This window comes from Amphiura filiformis, chromosome 17 (genome assembly GCF_039555335.1).
Source record: "Amphiura filiformis chromosome 17, Afil_fr2py, whole genome shotgun sequence".
Classification (NCBI taxonomy): Eukaryota; Metazoa; Echinodermata; class Ophiuroidea; order Amphilepidida; family Amphiuridae; genus Amphiura; species Amphiura filiformis.
In genome coordinates this window covers 5,401,829-5,420,689 of record NC_092644.1, presented here as the reverse complement: position 1 = coordinate 5,420,689, position 18,861 = coordinate 5,401,829, and the positions used below count along the sequence as shown (strand labels likewise).

General features: G+C 38.3%; 1 protein-coding gene across 1 annotated transcript in view; it reads right to left on the bottom strand.

Moving 5' to 3' along the window:
* Positions 1 to 1,790: 1,790 nt before the first annotated feature.
* LOC140138342 (uncharacterized) overlaps positions 1,791 to 18,861 on the bottom strand; it is a 54,790-nt gene continuing 37,719 nt past the window's right edge. The window contains 11 exon segments of the mRNA XM_072160248.1: positions 1,791 to 2,333; positions 2,335 to 2,461; positions 3,656 to 3,820; positions 4,572 to 4,763; positions 6,534 to 6,713; positions 7,387 to 7,538; positions 8,934 to 9,092; positions 9,906 to 11,658; positions 11,793 to 15,057; positions 15,693 to 15,812; positions 16,863 to 17,050. Coding sequence (XP_072016349.1) covers positions 2,262 to 2,333; positions 2,335 to 2,461; positions 3,656 to 3,820; positions 4,572 to 4,763; positions 6,534 to 6,713; positions 7,387 to 7,538; positions 8,934 to 9,092; positions 9,906 to 11,658; positions 11,793 to 15,057; positions 15,693 to 15,812; positions 16,863 to 17,050 — 6,373 coding nt within the window. The 3' untranslated portion in view covers positions 1,791 to 2,261.

Below are 18,861 nucleotides of genomic sequence, written 5' to 3'. Positions count from 1 at the left end.
GTAAAAATTTCATGTAAAAAATCAAATAATTTGCTTGATGTTCCCATTTTCTTGCCACAATTTAAATTACTACCATAACAATACCATGAAATAGCCATGGACATGTATTGGAAGGAAATATACTCAAGAACCATAAAACAGTAAAAATGCTTTCAATGGACGGATGCCAAGATGAAAGATACTGATACCTCATAATACTGAAAATACATAAGTTTCTTAAAACTGGTTAAAATAGATCAGCCATTTTAAATAATGCAGCAAAATACACAATGTTTTGATAGAAATGACATGATTTTACATTTACATGGTGACAATATCAAAGGGGGGGGGGGCATTAGGTCCTTTTTAGAATGATAATTCCCATTAAAAACATCGCTAGTACTGTCTGACAGTGTTGCTGTGCTAAACAAAAAAACAGGAATTCTACAAATACTGCCACCACATTTGATATAGTTAACGTAGCGATCGATGTTCAAAAATGCAGGTACTGTATTAAGATATCTTAAACTTCCCATAATGCATTTCTTCCATTTCAATTTTCTGCACTGATTTTCTGGCTACTGCAACATGGGTCGATAGTGACGTAATGTTCCTCAATGAACGGAGTACATCCAGATCTTGCAACATGTGTATTTCTTATATCTTTGTGTATTTCTTGACTATCAACACAAGTTAGTAAGTCTATTCTCAACATGAAACAAGAGGAACATAGAAATATGAGTGTCAACTCATCTTTATCGATAAAACGAGATGATGTATCATGTTGCAAAGGATTCTGGGAGAGGTAAGATATTATCTCTGAGTCACATGACACTGCTGTAAAAGTGGACATTTTTGGCAACACTTATTTTTGTGTTTTTCATGCTCAATGAAGTTACCGTGAAATAAAAACACACATAATGCTCTTTTATGTATAGGTCTATGTAAGAAAACTCAAAATCACAAGTTTTAAAAACAAGCTCAAAGGGTAAAAAGTCACACACACAAAAATTACCACTTTTACAGTATTGTGTCACTTAAGGGGTGGGGTATGAACGTTTGGACAGTATTTATTGTGGGATATTAGAGCACATCAGACATATCGAATTGCATTCTCAGGGTCAGAAATTCGGGGAGAATCCGAGCAAAGCTTCTTGTCAACAAAATTGCAAGAATCTAAATGGATTCTCGTAAATATATCAATTTATCATATAAAGTTATATGGCGAGAATCCATCGATTCTTGCAAAATTCCACTGGGAGAATCCAAAAGGATTCTCGCACTTGGTTGCAAATTTCTGACCCTGATTCTGAATACGAAGAATGTCCTTCTGATATCAAATAATTTTGATTTTTGAAATTCGCAATGTAATACACATTTTATGGCAAATGATTAAAAATTGATATTTTTGATATTTAACAGTACTCGACGTAAACTTTATAAATCTGATGATTTATACTTAAAGTGTATGTAGGTGGGATGAAAAGCCGACGATTAATTGAAAATTTTGACCTTTCGTATTGAAGATATGGATTTTTTTCCCAAAACACCAAAAAAATTAGGTCTTTTTGGGAAAAAAATACATAACTTAATATGAAAGGTCAAAATTTTCAATTGATCGTCGGCTTTTCCTCCCACCTACATATACTTTAAGAATATGTCATTAGATTTATAAAATTTACTTCCAGGACTATTATATATCAAAAAAGTGAAAAATATCAAGTTTTAATAATTTGTCATAAAATTTGTATTATATTGTGAATTTCAAAAATGAAAATTATTTGATATCAGAAAGACATTCTTCAGTATTCAGAATTCAATTTGATATGTCTGATGTCCCAAAAAAAATACTGTCAAAACGCTCAAAATGCCCATTCCAGATACCTTAATGCGCTGCATCCCAATTTTTGAGATATTTTCTTAAAATATCAAAAGCTCTCTCAAGAACCACCAAACCAATACTAGGCTTGTTTGTACTCATTCTAGTGCATTTTTCATGATGATTCCAAATATGGTCATGAAAATGTACAATTCTCAAATTTTCGAATTATTAAAGAAAATTTGAAACTTGTCGTCTGCAGTTGACACCCACATGGAGCAGGTTAACAGCTTTTCAAACTCCTGCCCTCTCACACGTTGACCAAAATGCAGTGACAAATGTGGCATATAATGGACGCAAAATCTTGCCCAGTATACACAGTGTATGACTTCCTTCGTGATAAAAATGTCATATGTCAGCCTCTTGACAGAAAACAGGGGGCGCTTTTCATATATTTGCGGGTCTACTTAAAGCTATCCATCCTCCGTCCCCTACTTCCTGTACTGTCTCCTCTATTTGTCGGTTGTTCTTTAAAGCGTGATCTGACTGTCTTCTAACGATGAACCTGATATCCGCCGAAATTGGTCGAAGAAGCGGTCTTTGCGATTTCTGATGAAGTTGTGTTTCAGGAGTTCTGTTGCAGACGATCTCTTGGTTTGGTCTCTGAAATTGACCAAATTGAGGAAATAATGATTAGAAATTGGCACCAATGTTGCACTCACATTTTTAATAGTGTAAGATTCTGGACACCTTACACACATCCTGTTGCCCAAATGGCATCTAAATCTTGACAAACTTGAGTAAAAATATAAATGCTGACTTATTCACCATATATGTGACTGGACACTACGAATCAGCCGTAAAAAGTCGGCCCCTGGTCAATTTTGTTTTATTTCGTGTTTATAAAATATATATCATAAGCTTTAAAATAGTATATCATTTGACTTCAAACGATATCCAGAAGCGGGGTTATGGTTTGTTGAACTCTGCTCCTTAAACAAAATGGTAACTTTTTTTTCAGTTCTACGTGTGTCTCTATTTCCACATTACTGGTAATAAAGTCATAATTGGCGGTAATTTCAAATCATCCATAAGTCAACGAGGTTCAGGAATGTCTGCTCATTGTTATTATTGGTTATAGAGGCCCTGCATGAAATTATCGATTGGCTCCAAACAAAGGATTAGCGCCCGGTGTCCTTCACCGTAGTTATGGCGGAGTGCAGTCCATTCAATCAAATATTGTCATCAACCTATTTGATCGTAGTGCAGGGTTATGTGTGTGAGACGAACTGTCACGGTAGATTGCAATCATGCTTTTGTTGAATGCATTTCAGTAGTCCGCCATATTTACGGGATGATACGCCACATGCAAGGCCTCTATACATACCTAGACAAAATACAATGCAATTGTAACCACCACTTGAACAGGATTTAGACAAAGCAAACAAAGACTAGAGCTATTTGATATATGCCTGAGCAAGAGTGCATTTGTAGTATCTTTGTATTCTGCAAATCAGTAGTGCATTGTATGTCCTTTGTTTACAACTGGCTTGAGCTGGTGCACATCAAACAAAGCACATCAACTCAGCAGCCAGGAGGGTTCAAAACTACCAACTTGGGACTCTGCACCCATTTAGTAGGGGCATGTCACATATGATTTCACAACATTTGCTCATTTTGACTTTTTTTCCAATTTCAGGTGTTCTAGATAAACATAAAATGAAATTATTTTGATACTACTATACTGCCTTATACCTTAGCTTGCTCATCTGACTCCATAACGAGTGTTGGCAAGTATTTGAACAAGAACAAGAACATGTATTATAATAGAGTTTTATAAACAAAGTCTTAACTTACCTTGTAAGGCAAGAATTGACAAAATCCCTTGCTTCTGGTGAAAACTTCTCCGGTAGTTGTGGCACCTTCTCACCTGAACCAATGGCAAATATGGCTGGCATAGGTGGCATCTCTGACCAGGGAGGCTTCCTGGTAGCCATCTCAAATACTGTACAACCAATACTCCTACAAATTAAGAAATACAACATATGACAGGATTATGAACCAATGGCAAATATGGCTGGCATAGGTGGCATCTCTGACCAGGGAGGCTTCCTGGTAGCCATCTCAAATACTGTACAACCAATACTCCTAGAAATTAAGAAATACAACATATGACAGGATTAAGTGGATGTGTCATCCTTGTCATGTGGCATGATCAAATATGTGTCAAAGTCAAATTTTAAGATTTTTGCAATTTGAGGGAAAATGGGCCAAAAACATGCAATTTTGCATGTCTTCTAAGTAGCATGTTTTCTTACAATTGCAGTAACAAAAATCAAGACTTAGAACAAGTCCAAGCACTCAAAATCTTGAGTATAGGCCAAGAGTTGTTGGCCCTTATTTCCAAAACTTGACCCAGTATTAAAATTTGACTTTCATTGGCAGTTAGATCTAACTAAAGAATTAGGATTTAGCCATGTTTCATTTGGCAAAACATGATATTTTTGAATGTGTATCAACCTTACTTCCGGATTTACGATCGCCCTCAACCAAACGCACATATAACCAAGATTGACCCAGGGTGACTTGCTCTCAACCAAGCGTGGTTGAGAGCGACTGAAGACTTGGAAGATTGAAACTCGCAAGTGAAGTTGCGATGTCCTGCAGCTGTCTGCATAATAACCTCAGGTGCCACATTGTATGCCAATCATTGGATTTCAGTTTTGACTATGTCTCATATTTATGTCTCTAAAGATACCTTGATCAAACTTACCATACGTCTGACTTCTTGCCGTGCCCTGTCTCCATAATGACCTCAGGTGCCATCCAATACGGCGTACCTCTCATGGATTTCAGTAAATTCTGACTTTGACTCATATTTAAACAGAGTCTCTTAGCACATCCAAAGTCTATCAGTTTGATGACTCCATTAGACATCAGCATTATGTTGGCTCCTTTGATATCTCTGTAAATAAGTTGACAAAACTTTCTAATTAAAGCCATATTGTAACATTCCATAAGAAATAGAACTGTATTTGTTTTCCACATGATGTTAGTTTTCACTGTCAGATAAGTCCCCGTTTAATTTTGGCCCCAACAGATAACGAAATACACAGAAAATTGCTATTTTCATACCATTGTATATGTCGGCAATGCGAGCCACTCTGTCGAACATGACTGATGTCGGTTCTTACGACCTTCCTGCATGCCATGTACACAGTGTTCTGAATATTGTGTATGTGTTTGACAAATATTTTGATCGTAATAATTAAACATCTTCAAAATCTCGGATTTTGCCAAAACAACAACACCTGAAGTCTTGATTTCTGAAGGGTATGTTATATATTATGTGATGCAGCACACCTAAAGGGAGGAACTTTGCAGGTGAAATCTATTTTGAGTTCAATATTTCTGTTTTAAAAGCATTTTGCAAGCTTTAAAATGACACCTCATTTGCTAAAATTGATCAAGGCATTCATATATTATAAATGAAAAAGCATCCCAAATTTTTATTTATTTTCCTTATTTTTTGTTAAAAATCCCTAATGACAACTTAGTTCAAATGACAAATGACAACACACTATGGACCACAATGGCCTCATCCCAATGGCACAGTTCAATAACCTCAATTAAACAGTCATATTACAAAATTTAACCTCAAGTTGCAGAGTATGAGTTTTTGTACCCATTCAATGAAAGTACAAATGTATTGGGATTTAAGAAATGTGCACTGATAGATGAGCATGTTGTGGATTCTAGTGACACTTACTTGCAACAAATGACTGCAGTTCCTTAAAAAATAACAATCATGTTGTCATGGCTGCTTGGGACTAAAATTCATTTGTCCTCCAATTGATGACGCAGAAGCTTTGACACAACTATTGTCCATGCATGGTATGGACTTACGTCACTATCATGAGGCAGACAATGTCCGTAAGTAAACTCATTATTCAAAACCATCAGATAAGGCAACAAAAAAAAAAACACCCAGAAAACATTTCACGGGCCCGACTGACCCAGATTTTGCATTTTGGAATTTCTTTTTCGCTTTTTTGTTCAAAATCATGTAAAATCAGCCATTTCCGGGCCAAAATGCATGCATGGTCAGGCACCTCTCTACTTGAGTGATCTAGTTGATGCTTTCACTCCGGATAAAGCTGGGTTGAGATCAACGGACAGTGGACGCCTGCTGGAGCTTCAGTACAAGAACCCTTTGGGGAGATAGGTCCTTCGAAGTTGGTGCACCTAAACTATGGAACACACTGCCTGTAGCACTAAGAACATGTGACAATATCGCAACTTTCAAATCTGGACTTAAGACCCATCTATACAATGAGGCATTCAAAGAGTGACTCTTTTAGTATTTGACTCTTTTTCCTATGAACTGTGTTACCATGTTGATATATTTTTCTCAGATCTTTTGAACTTGTTGTGTCAAGCGCCATTGAGCGTTGAAAGGCGGATACCGGCGCTATATTAAATCGTCATTATTATTATTATTATTATTATTATTATTAAAATGTATTGCTTTTGAATGAAAATTAAAATAAAAAAAAATTCAGAACATTTTCAAAATATATTTGCAAAAAAAAACCCATCAAATTTTTGTCGGATTTGTCAAGCTTTTAGATTTGGTGATATTTTATAGTCATTTTAGCCTCCAAGAAAAAAAACCCCAACACCCCACACCCCTGTAAAACAGTTTGTTTTTCATTGCCTAAAAGTTGTTATTTACCTATGAATCACATTATTGGCATGAAGGTATTCAGTACCATCCAATATCATCTTGGTATATCGACAGAACACGGGTTCATCAAGAGCACCGAACCGAGCTAAGAGTGATGCAATGGAACCACCGGGGATGAACTGCATGAAGATATTGACTGTGGATCCCTCTAAACAACATCCAAGGAATCTGGCAAGAGATAGAAGAAAACATTAACTCCCACATGAAATAACACAGGTACCTCATATCATAGTTGGGCAGGAAAAACCTCATGTGTCATTGGCCCCTGAACATGTTTAAAGCAAAACCTCCCATGTAACCTGTTGGCATGTTTATTTTAAACATGTTCAAGGGCCACAAGCACATAGGTTTTTCCTGCCCAACGATGATATATTGACTGTAAATCTCATACTTTACACACAATGCTCTTTTCTTAAAGTACAATATAAAAGATTATAATCAAATTAGGTATTTCTTGGCCAAACTGGAACACTGTGAACGCTAGCGGCTCTGTGATAAACACACACGAATATAGCGCGGTACAAAAGAAAGTATACACATGCCTTACATGGCGTACACGCTTAGTACACTACATGGACGCAACGCGCATGTTCCAGTTTGGCCAAGAAATACTTCATTTGATTATAGTCTTCGTTCTTTGTGTTTGGACCCCAAACATGTCACGCTGATGTGACCATCTTTAGCATATATCGTTACTGCGCACACAGTAACAATGCAATTCGATGTGCGCACAATGATGGGCATACATCGTTTCTGCACAATTCACCTGTCAATCGCACTACCTGCCTTTGTCATATACTACATGCTATTAAGACAGAGAATAACATCTCAATCGACTTACCCAACAATGTTACGATGTCTGAGTGTCTTCAGTAGTTGCACCTCTTCTTGCAGTGTTTCATATTCTTTGCGTGATTTGTCCTTGTCTTTCTCACTCAGCTGCACCTGCTTCACGGCTATTAATTGACCCACACTTGTGAGACCGCAGTAAACCTGAAAGATAAAAAATATTTTTCATATTTTGAGCTTTAATTAATACAAACAATAGAGTTTGCTAGTAATTAAAATAAAAAAGAAATCCTGACAGACCGACCCAATTGTTAAAATTCAGTTGAGGGCAAGCAAACAATTTTTTTTCTTGGCCTTATGAAATAGCAAATGAGAATAAGGTCTGCATTGGGCTATTCCATTTAAAATCCACACTACCCCTGTGGAAGATTTTGGAAATATCTTCTGCAGGGGGGGAGTATAAATTTCAAATGGAATTAGGACTTTAACCAACTTGAAGTTTGGGGAGCCTGATATGGACTCCGAGACTAGATGCAATCCATGCAATTCATCTTTTCGGTAAGGCCCATAATCCTTTGCTTTGGACCCCTGATAACGTCATACTAATGGGCACATCGTTACTATGCACTTCACAAAATTGCATAGCATAGTAATGATGTTCGCTAAACAATGTTCACATCCGCATGACGTCAGGTGATGACATCAGTGGTCTAAATGCAAAGGCTTATGGGTTTTACTAAAAAGGTGAACTGGTGAGTACCAGAGATGATCTACAACATCAGCATTTTACAAGACAAATGCTAGGACAGCTGAAAATTTGAGGACAATTGATCAATTATTGCTGTGTGACAATGGTAACCCATGTTGATCAAATACAGCAAGTACAATCATCTGGTAGCTGTCATTGCTGAGACATCTCCATTGTTAAAGGACAATTTTAGCAAATTGATGGTCCCTGTTCATGGTCTTAGCCAGCACGCCCTGTCCACCTGTCATTTCGGACATACAGGTCGCTCCCAGGACAGGCAAAATTAATGACAGGTGCTAAATTCTAAAAACAATGCTTGAATACATTCTGTGAACTCAAAACGAGACCTGACTAATACATCAAGGCTACAGCAATAGCTATTTGAACCGACTGAACCCAAAAAAAAGGTGCAGACATTTGGTTTATGTTTTCAGGACATGCAGTACTGGTGAAAATGACGGGCACTTTTCAAATCCTAGTTGTCAAATCCTAGCTAAGACCCTGAAGCCCTGTTAATGATACGGAACCTATAGACGAATCTAATTTCATGCATTCCTACACCTCAATGGCAGCCATAGCTGGGTCCCCGTTGGGTATATCCCACCGAAAATATGAAATGATTGCGTCCTTGGTGGGGATTTTGAACTGCATTTCATCACCTGTGTTACACGTAGACAATAGAGTGATGAAAGTTTACAACACAATGCAACATAACATCAATTTTTAAGCGGCTTTAATCCACCCAATTGGGCAGTCACAACACCAGTTTGATGCGCCGGGGACCCAGTCATGGCTGACTAAATTCTGACCATCACTTGGCTCGTTGTATTCGCCTATAACTAAAAACTTACTGTTCCAAAAGCTCCTCTTCCCAACAGATTGCCCTTCTTCCAATGCAATAGTTCTCCCTCAGGCTCTGATGCTGTGGTATTGCTGCTGTTACTACGCTCACTGCTCAGCATGCTTGATCCAGAGAACCCACGACTGCTGACGGAACCACTGCTATGAAGCTGAAATCAAATTTAACACAAGTGAAAACGTTGTAGCATATCAGTATTATTACTATCATATGTATTTTACATAATATGTTCCTGTAGTGTGTAGAATGTATCACAATTCAATCAGGTAAACTTTATATAAACAGTCTCTTGGAGTGGCAGTAATAGTTAGGGGTGCACTTAATGAATGCATGCTGGTCATATGCTTCAACTTAAAGTCCAAAGTTTTGAGATATTTTCTCAAAATATTAAGAGCTATCTTAAGAGCCTCTGAGCCAATACTAGGCTTGTTTGTACTTGTTTTAAAGCTTTTTTTCATGCCAATTCCAAATATGGTCAAGAAAATTTACAATTATAAAAATTTTGAATTAAATTTTTTTTTAAACTTGTCGTCTGCAGTCGACACCCGCATGGCGAGAGTTGATGCGCTAAGAAATATCAACATGAAATTTCAATGAAATATATCATCACGCACCTGAAAGAATATTTTATGTGGAATATTAAACTGATCAACAAAATGCCATTTTGCAGCCACCACATTCATCAAATTGTATGGTTTGCTATCTCTAATTTGCTATAAATGCATTTGATTCATATGTCTGTGCGCATAAGATTTTTTACAATCATATGATATTTTGAGTCGCCTTGCCAAAGTTAATGAATGTTAATTGTACCTCGGAAGCAAAGGTACAACAGAAAATACAAAACTTACTTCCCGGTGTAAACGCATCTTCCATCTCGTCTTCGCTGCCACTGGTGTCAAAGTTAATGAATGTTAATTGTCAGCAAAGGTACAACAGAAAATACAAAACTTGTCCAACTTACCTCACTAACAAGTGTGTCCACATCTTCAGATCTCATTGTAGAAGCTGACACCTCACTGACTTCTGACATTGGTAGACTCTTGTTGAGTAACTCCACATCTCCAGGACCTCCCAGATGGTCTTCATGATCCCTTGCAGAAGACGGTGGTCTCCCAGGCGAAGATGTCTGTTCAACACTTTCGCTGATCGTAGACAACAAAGAGTTGAATTCCTGCAAAGCACTGATGGTCATGTCCTGGATATGTTCATTAAGCAACTGTTCTTTACGTATAATTTCATCTTCATCCAATTCTTTGAGGTCTTCCAACCTGCGAGTCTCCTGCAACATCTCCCCCGCATCTTGCTTTTCTTTGATGTACTTTGCTAGGGAGGTGTTCTCAGTGCGTCTCTTGATATCTCTAGCTGATCTCGGACTGGATTTGTCCCCTACTGGTAGGGAAGCTTTACGATTACTTCCCGGTGTAAACACATCTTCCATCTCATCTTCGCTGCCGCTGGTGTCGAGTAGACACGAGGGTTCGCTGTTGATTCTTCGTAGTTGAACTTTACGTTTCTTCCCTGAGCTTGTTTTTGGCAAAGGCGGTTTGCTGGCGATGTCGTCTTTAATAGCTTTCATCACATCTTGCTGCTGTTTGGCATCAGTTTCTTGTCTGATTAGTTTGCAATTCTCTGGTTCCGTATCTTCTTTTTGTTGACTTATTACAGATTCTGTATCTTTGTTTTTGCTGGTTTCAGGTACAGCTGGAGATATAGACCCATTCCCTGCCTCAACATGATCTGGTACACGAAACACTTTCAAAAGTTCTGGATTAGTCTTGTATGAATTGAAAGACAAATCCTCAGCTCCGTCACCATCTGTTCTTTGCTCTTTTACTACCACAGATTCTTTAATAGCATCATTAAAATCTAAATCTAGCTTCTGTGAGGAGGAGAGTTTCGGAGGTAATGCTGGAGGGACATCATTCTCATTTGATGCTTTGTTGATCTTTACAGTCGATTGTTTCGGTGGGAGTTGCGGGGGTAAATCGGCTTCTGCCTTCTTTTCTTTGAGCGGAAGAGCAGGAGGTTCATCTCCATCTGCTTCAGATCTTGGACCAAATGATGCAGAAAGCTTTGGAGGAAGATCAGGCGGGATATCAGCGGTCTGTGCGGACTGTTTAGGAGGCAATGTTGGTGGCTTTTCATTTTCTTCACCACTTTGTGATGCATTCCCATTCTTATCATTGTTCTTGATCTGCTTGAGCAATGCAATCTCACCCGATTCGTTACTCTTCAATGAGTCGGCAAATTCTTTGATGGTATCCATAGTGTCCGGCAAGTACCGTGGTGTGTTACCCTCCAACGGGGACATGATATTGGCAATATTATTGATGACTTCTAGATCCAAAGAAGGTATCTGCAGTTTTTGAAGGTTCCTTGTGTGATGAGGACTCTGTTGTTGAGCATCTTGCATCTCTTCATCATCATCGGAGGAGGAGTCGGTGGTATCGAGAGGATCGTTGATGATTACATCGTCCGTTTCATTGCGATCAGTTTTGATCTGCCATCCGTGACCGGTGATGAATGCCGTAGTCTGCCTCTCCGACTCACTCAATAATTGTAAATCTTTCAGCTGTCCTTTCTTTATTTTACCACTCTTGCCAGTTTTAGTTGAAACGGTGGCAAAACCATCTTTATTTTTCACCGTACTTCCATCGGCCTGTTTCTTCGCAGGTTTACTCTGATTGGTCGTTTTACCCTTCGATGGTGTGTGCTAGCCGCTTTTTCAGCTGGTCTCGTTTTTACACTGCCACCACGTTTCGGAGAAGTACTCTTCTTTGCGCGGTGATGACACATCTTCTACAGACACACTCCGTCTCCACGGCGTTGGAGTTACTCCATTGTTTACTGCTTTAATAACATCCATGATATCCTCAATGATCGGGTGTTCTCAACAACAGGCTTTTTCGGAGGACTGCTTTCGGATAAGGTTTCCGAGCTTAAACTATGCTTCCCAGACAGTGCACTCTTTCGAACAATTTGTCCTGCTGATCTGCTTTGCTGTGTTTTAACTGGCACTTTCTTCACAGCTTTAGCCGATACCGTATTCTTATTTGGTTTAGAGGACTGTTGTGTGCTTCCTTTCACGGACTTTGCATTCACTACGTTGATCTTTCCACCTTTTCCTGATCCTGTGTTCTTAACAGGTACTTTAGATTTCACATCCTTCTTAATTTGGTTCTTGTTGGGAAGTTTCGTCTTGCTGGTTGGTTTATCTTTCTTTTCGATCTCCGGTTTTGGTTCTTCTGCTTGCATTTCTTCTTGCGTCTTGATTTCAACATGAACTATTTTCTCTAACTCTCTTTCGTCTTCCGACACAAAGGTAACAGCCTCAAACATATCCTCTACGTCTTCCATCGACTCAACATCACTTTCATCCTCCTCCTCCTCCCCTTTCTTCCTGTCTAGTGCTGCTTTATTTGGTTTTCTACCAGCCTTTGTTACAACTTTACCAGCTTGATTTGAAACATGGTTGACTTTCTGTTTCTTTATCTTGTTTTCTTTCTGACTTTGGTTTGAATTTGTTTTTGCACTTGGTTTCGATTCTTCGGGTCTCTTCTTGACATTACTTTGCTGCTTAACAAGCTTATTATCGTTATCCATTTTGTTTGCTTGTGTGGTACCAGTTTCTTGTTTAACTGCCACTGTTGGTTTTGAATTTGCCGCTGTTGATTTTGAATCACCCTTGGTTACTTTGTTCACACTAGGTATTGTTTTGTTACTGTCAGTTTCTTTCTTATTTGCAGTGTTGCCGTTTGATTCTCCCACAGCTCCACTGCGCCTTGTCACTGATGTAGCAGCAGTTGTCTTTGTCACTGCAGCAGCACCAGTTGTCTTTGTCACTGAAGTAGCACCAGTTGTCTTTGTGACAGAAGCAGCTTCATTGATCTTCGAGACAGCTGGACTTTCAGTCTTTGCTGCTGTTGTGTGTGCTTGTGTAACATCACTTTTTAATTTGGAATTTGAAGTCTGCTCATTTGCTGCAACTGTTTTTGTCGAGTTCTTATCGCTTGGCGAGTCTTTACCGATTTCTTCTTTAGCTTTCTTTAATTCAGTCTGTATACCGGTCTTATCACCGCTTGAATTAAAACTTTTGGCAAGCAACGGGCTACCTTTTGAAACATTGGGACCAGGTGCTGAATCCGTCAAACTTGTCTTGGCAGTTTCCAATTTCCTTGGACTAGTACTATTTGTTTTATTTGGACCTTTTGAGTCATCAGCTTTATTATTCCCTGTTAGAGTCTCGGATTTTACAACATTAGTCTTCTCCTGAATAGCACTGGCAGTTTTCTTTACTGGATTTGTTTGAACTTTGGTGACTACTTTCAACAAAGATTCTGGATTTCTAGGCGAGGTTGTGGATGAAACACTTTGCTTTGGTTGTGGTGTAGTCTTAACATTTGTCTTGTTTGTTGTTGATGCCCTTGGTGATGCTTTCTCAGATAACTTTGAATTGAGCAGTTTCTGTTGAACAACGGATGTATTACAAGCTTCCTTTTGTGATGGTTGAGCTTGACTGGAGTCTTTGGTTTTACCATTATCAACTGAACTTGATGAAACAAATTCAGATTTTAGTTCCTTACTAGTTATTGCACTTTTTGTCTTTTGTGAATCTGGTTTACTCACAGTTCTACTTAATTTAGATTCTGCCTTTTTCGCGGCATTGTTATCATCAGTCTTTGCAAGATTGGAATCATTAGAAGCTGCATTCACAGGTACACGTTCAGACCCAGGTTTAGCAACTGCTTTTGCATTTTTGTCATTGCTTTTTGTATTCGAAATATTCGGCTTGACTTCAACAGTTTTAATACTTGACTGAATGTTAGAAACGCTGTTTGCTTGTGACAAAGCTGTTGAATTCGATACCTTCTTTGTGTCACCTGATTTGACACTTGAATCTGTCAATTTGTCCTTGCTTGAGTCTATATTTTGTCTAGAAGTTACCAACTTCTTGATAACCATTCTTTCATCAGCAGCTTTCTTTGAATCACTGTCTTTCCGCTTTACAGAGTCTTTCACTATGTTATTGCCATTTTTGTTATTATCAGTTGCACATGTCTTACTATCCTTCTTACTATCCACCTTTGGTGTTAAATTGAGCTTGACATCAGGAAGAACAGAAAGCTTATTGATGGAATTTGACTCTCCTGAAGGACCTTTCACAGAGGAGTCATCTGCCAGAAGAGTCAGTTTATTTTCAGGATATCCTTTGGATCCTCTCCTGGTGTTATTTGATGCCAACTCACCAGGTAATGTCTGCGCATTGCTTGCAGCATCAGATGCTCTCCGACTTTGCGTCCTTGATTCCAAATTCTCCGAGTTGGCGGATGTTTGCCTGCTTCCCTCTGTGATTGTATCAAGTTCGCTTCTCTTTGAAACTAGTGGTTGTAAATCTATCTGTCTCTCAACCGGTATTGTGCCGAGTTGTTGCACACCTGCTATAGATATTGTAGTAGATAACGCAGACTTAATCAAACCACGTCTGAGGTCTCGGACCTCCTCGTTTCTTGCATACGGCCGTGATCTTGAGTTAAACCTTGTATTTTCTTGCACTTGAGTTGCAGCAGGTGTCATGCCAATTCCTAATCTGTTTTTAACGGACATCTTAACAAGCGATTCTTGCTCTGAATGCATCGATGGACTCGGTGTAGAATCGGTACTAAAAGACGAGCCTTGACTGCCTGTTGATCGTGATGATCCTTGCCCGGAATCGGAACTTTCCTTCAAAGGACTCACTCTAGACAGTTCAATATTAAATGTATTAACTGATTCCACGCGCATATCTTGATTATCGTCATTGTTCTCTGGCGAGGTGGACTCTTCCGACACTGTGGAGTGTGATCGTTGTACAGTCTGTGGTAATCTCCACACATTATTAGAAAAATGTCCAGAGGCGCCGGATGACAGACGTCTTGCGGAACTCATGAAGAACCCACTGGTGGCAGAACTCTGCAGGTTTTCATTTTCATTATCAAATTCAAATATAGTTTCTCCCAAGACATTGTCTCCCATTGACACAGCCGGGGACTGAGGAAGTACGAAGCGTGAATTTGGAAACATCCGAATACATTCTGACATTGGACTAGGTGTGCTACGTCTTAGATGCATTTGTTCTGAAAGTTGAAAAAACACAAAACGGGTATTACATTATACACTCAACGAATTCTTTGTAAACTATGTCTCTTTTAAGGAACTTTTGGGCCTCATTAACTGCTAAATTATTGAACAAATTGGTGGTGTTCAACGATGTTTTAATTGACATAAAATTATATACTGACGTTTCGTACAAAAGTACTTATCAAAGTGAGAAAATAGAGAAAGTCTGCGACCGCGGTAAACAAAAATGAGAAACGCGATGTTAAATGGTGCGTACTGGAAATGGCGCAACACGCAAATTAAAGCAGCGCGAGCATAAGCTGTCGCAGACAAACTCTAGATATTAAATGAAATGCAAAGAAAGAGGAAGAGAGAGTGATGAAAATAAAGGAAGAAAGTAAAGAATGAAAAACAAAAAGAGAAAAGAAAAGAAAGATGATGACAAAAAATGCTATTTTTTTACGTTAAAATTGAGTTCCCCTTTCCAAAATACAAGATTTTCTACATCAATGTGCCTTTATTTTCGGGAATATCATATTGCTATTAAATAATGCAGTTACGAGTAGAATCCAGGATTTCATAAATATGTGTATTTAGTGTGTTGTAAAATCTCTGGGTTAAATCCATGTGTGATCACATGATTGCCACTCACCCAAGTTTAAGACTGCTGCATGTTTTCTAGGTGATTTCTTCTTAGCCCAAGGCAGTGAGGTGACACTCTCGCTATCATCATTGCTGGTAGTGCTAAGTCTTCTTGTGTTTGCTTTGCGACCTGCAATGCGATATCAAGCGGTAAAATTATTGTGGTGTGTGCTAAGTATATTTTTATTACTTCAGTCTGTGCTGTGCACCGAGCGTACACAAGCTTAAACACAAAAACCCCAAATTACATAAATTTCCACTTTTTTGCGACAATTTTGCGCAACATTTGTCGTTCCCCCCCAAAAAAAATCCTGGTGCCGCCACTACAAAGAAGTGATAAACAATCACACTGATTGGCTGATCAATGGTCTTGACAACAAAAGATGGTTAAGCCACTGGTCATCGGCGCGTACAGGGGGAGGAGACCTCGCCACTTCTGATCGATCGGCGATCACCATCGGTGTGTACCCGGATCACAGAAGTACCAAAATATCTACTTTCGTAAGAAAATCACTTGGATTTGGTGACAACATTATTTGAATATTTTCTCATCTTTCAGTTTAAAAACTTCAAAAAATATTTTTTTGACGTAAAAATGGGTTCACCTAGAGTGACTACACATGGGTATATAGTCAAGAAACAAACATTTTTACAAGATCTGGATGTGCTCTGTTCATTGAGGCACTTTTTGTAACTATCGGGCAAATGTTGAACTGAATAGCAAATCAATGCAGAAATTAAAATGGAAGAAATGCATTGTGGGATGTGTAAGATATCTTTTTTGGGTCTAATCTGTGATAACGGGCAAAGTTGATCAAATTATCATGGCTGGGTCTGCTTTACAACAGTTATACTGTGTGTCAAGCGTATACAGGCTGATCACAGAAATGAGAAACATTACGTATCATTATGTTTTGATGAATCCAAGTGTGTGAAAATATTGGATCCAAACATAATAATGATAAAATTGGATGCTTTACGCCCAATATTTATTGGTCTCGCTATGAGTTTTAAATATTGGACTCGATTACATCTCGCCCAAACTCATAGCGAGACCAATAAATATGGTTCAATCGATCCAATTTTATATCAAAATTGTCTTCAATTGTACACAGAACTCAAAAGAAATAAAAAAATTTACTGGAAATCATAGCAATATTGTTAAGAAATGTACACATACCTTTTTTCATGTACTCATTGCATGCATCGGTTACATCTGTCAGTCTAGGGTTGGTCAATGCAGCAGTGGTTGGTGGTTGATAATTATCATTCTCAGGTACTTGTGATAGCCGTGCACCGGTTATCCTTTCTTGTGTGGTCTGCTTTTCCATGAACGGTCCTACTGGTCCGCAGACAAGACGCTGTAACCTGAATTCAGAACACAACATGGTTTCATTCACAGGCACTGGAATATTGTAACTGTCTGTTACAGGCTTTGTTTTGTATTTTCACTATCAACAACTCTTCCTATACCTTTTTACAGGTATGTTGTTAATCGGTGGTAAATCCACACTTTTCCAGAGCGCATACGCAAACCTAAGCATGTATGTGAGCGCGTAAAATTCATCATGCTTGGAACTTGTGTTCTATTATGCATGTTTACATGTTGAATTCAGTTTTTTGAAATTAGCGGCTAAACATTGCCATTTTATTCTGCAGTTTTATTGCCGATATCAACAAAGAAATCTTCTGTAAGGTTGAGTGGCAATGACTGACATTCCTCATGAAATAATCATGTGAATTTGATGATCTTTAGCTTGTTTTCGTTGTTGAAAAGGATTCAATCATATGTTCCATGGTGGCCAAAGGAGGCATCTTTAAAAATTGAGTTAGTATAATTATTCCCTTGTACAAACAATGGGTTATCATATACTGTAAACACCAAACACCAAAGGTCTAGCATACTTGGTTATGGAAGCTTATGGAAGTTATGTGATGTGTATTTTGTTATGCATTTTATTGTTTTTTACTCCATATTTTACTCCTTTATCTCAATTTCAAATTTGCCACCTTTGGCCCCCATGAACCAGATCGTATCACATATCTGCATCACATTCACATCACATCAATGCTTAGCAACTTGCATCTGGCGCAAAATCAAACTTGTGTTCTATTATGCATGTTTACATGTTGAATTCAGTTTTTTGAAATTAGCGGCTAAACATTGCCATTTTATTCTGCAGTTTTATTGCCGATATCAACAAAGAAATCTTCTGTAAGGTTGAGTGGCAATGACTGACATTCCTCATGAAATAATCATGTGAATTTGATGATCTTTAGCTTGTTTTCGTTGTTGAAAAGGATTCAATCATATGTTCCATGGTGGCCAAAGGAGGCATCTTTAAAAATTGAGTTAGTATAATTATTCCTTGTACAAACAATGGGTTATCATATACTGTAAACACCAAACACCAAAGGTCTAGCATACTTGGTTATGGAAGCTTATGGAAGTTATGTGATGTGTATTTTGTTATGCATTTTATTGTTTTTTACTCCATATTTTACTCCTTTATCTCAATTTCAAATTTGCCGCCTTTGGCCCCCATGAACCAGATCGTATCACATATCTGCATCACATTCACATCACATCAATGCTTAGCAACTTGCATCTGGCGCAAAATCAAAATTGCCTGCAGTTTGGGTTCAGTGCTGTCAAATCTAAAATTTTGTGTATACTGTGCTTCCACTGGATTTGCATTTTTTTGATGAGTCTTGTCTATTTTGAGGTTATTTGTAACCTAGTGCAATAGACCTTTTTCCCTCTTTCCCATCATGCACTATTCCAGGGGGGATGAGTGTCTCAAAATACATCATCTCCCGGGGGAGTACAGAGTTATGTTCATTACATTCTGGAATACGGACATTTCGGAATCGCCGATAATAGCTGATAATCATGATAATGCCGCAGCGATCACTAATACCTTTCGGGGGCAAAAAACAACATTTCTATGCCTTATCGACATGGTGTCGTCACCAAAAAAAGTTTCCTGTTATTGAAACCTAACTTTGTACACATTTTATAGACCTAATGGTGAAAAACTAATTACGGGACACGCAGTGATATTTTGTCGGCGTCTGTTTCACTTTTTTTCGGAGATGAAAATAAAATGTAAACAAAATCTCTTACACAGATGTTCTGCATCGCTTCGTAACTGCATCACTCGTGTATTCAATAATTG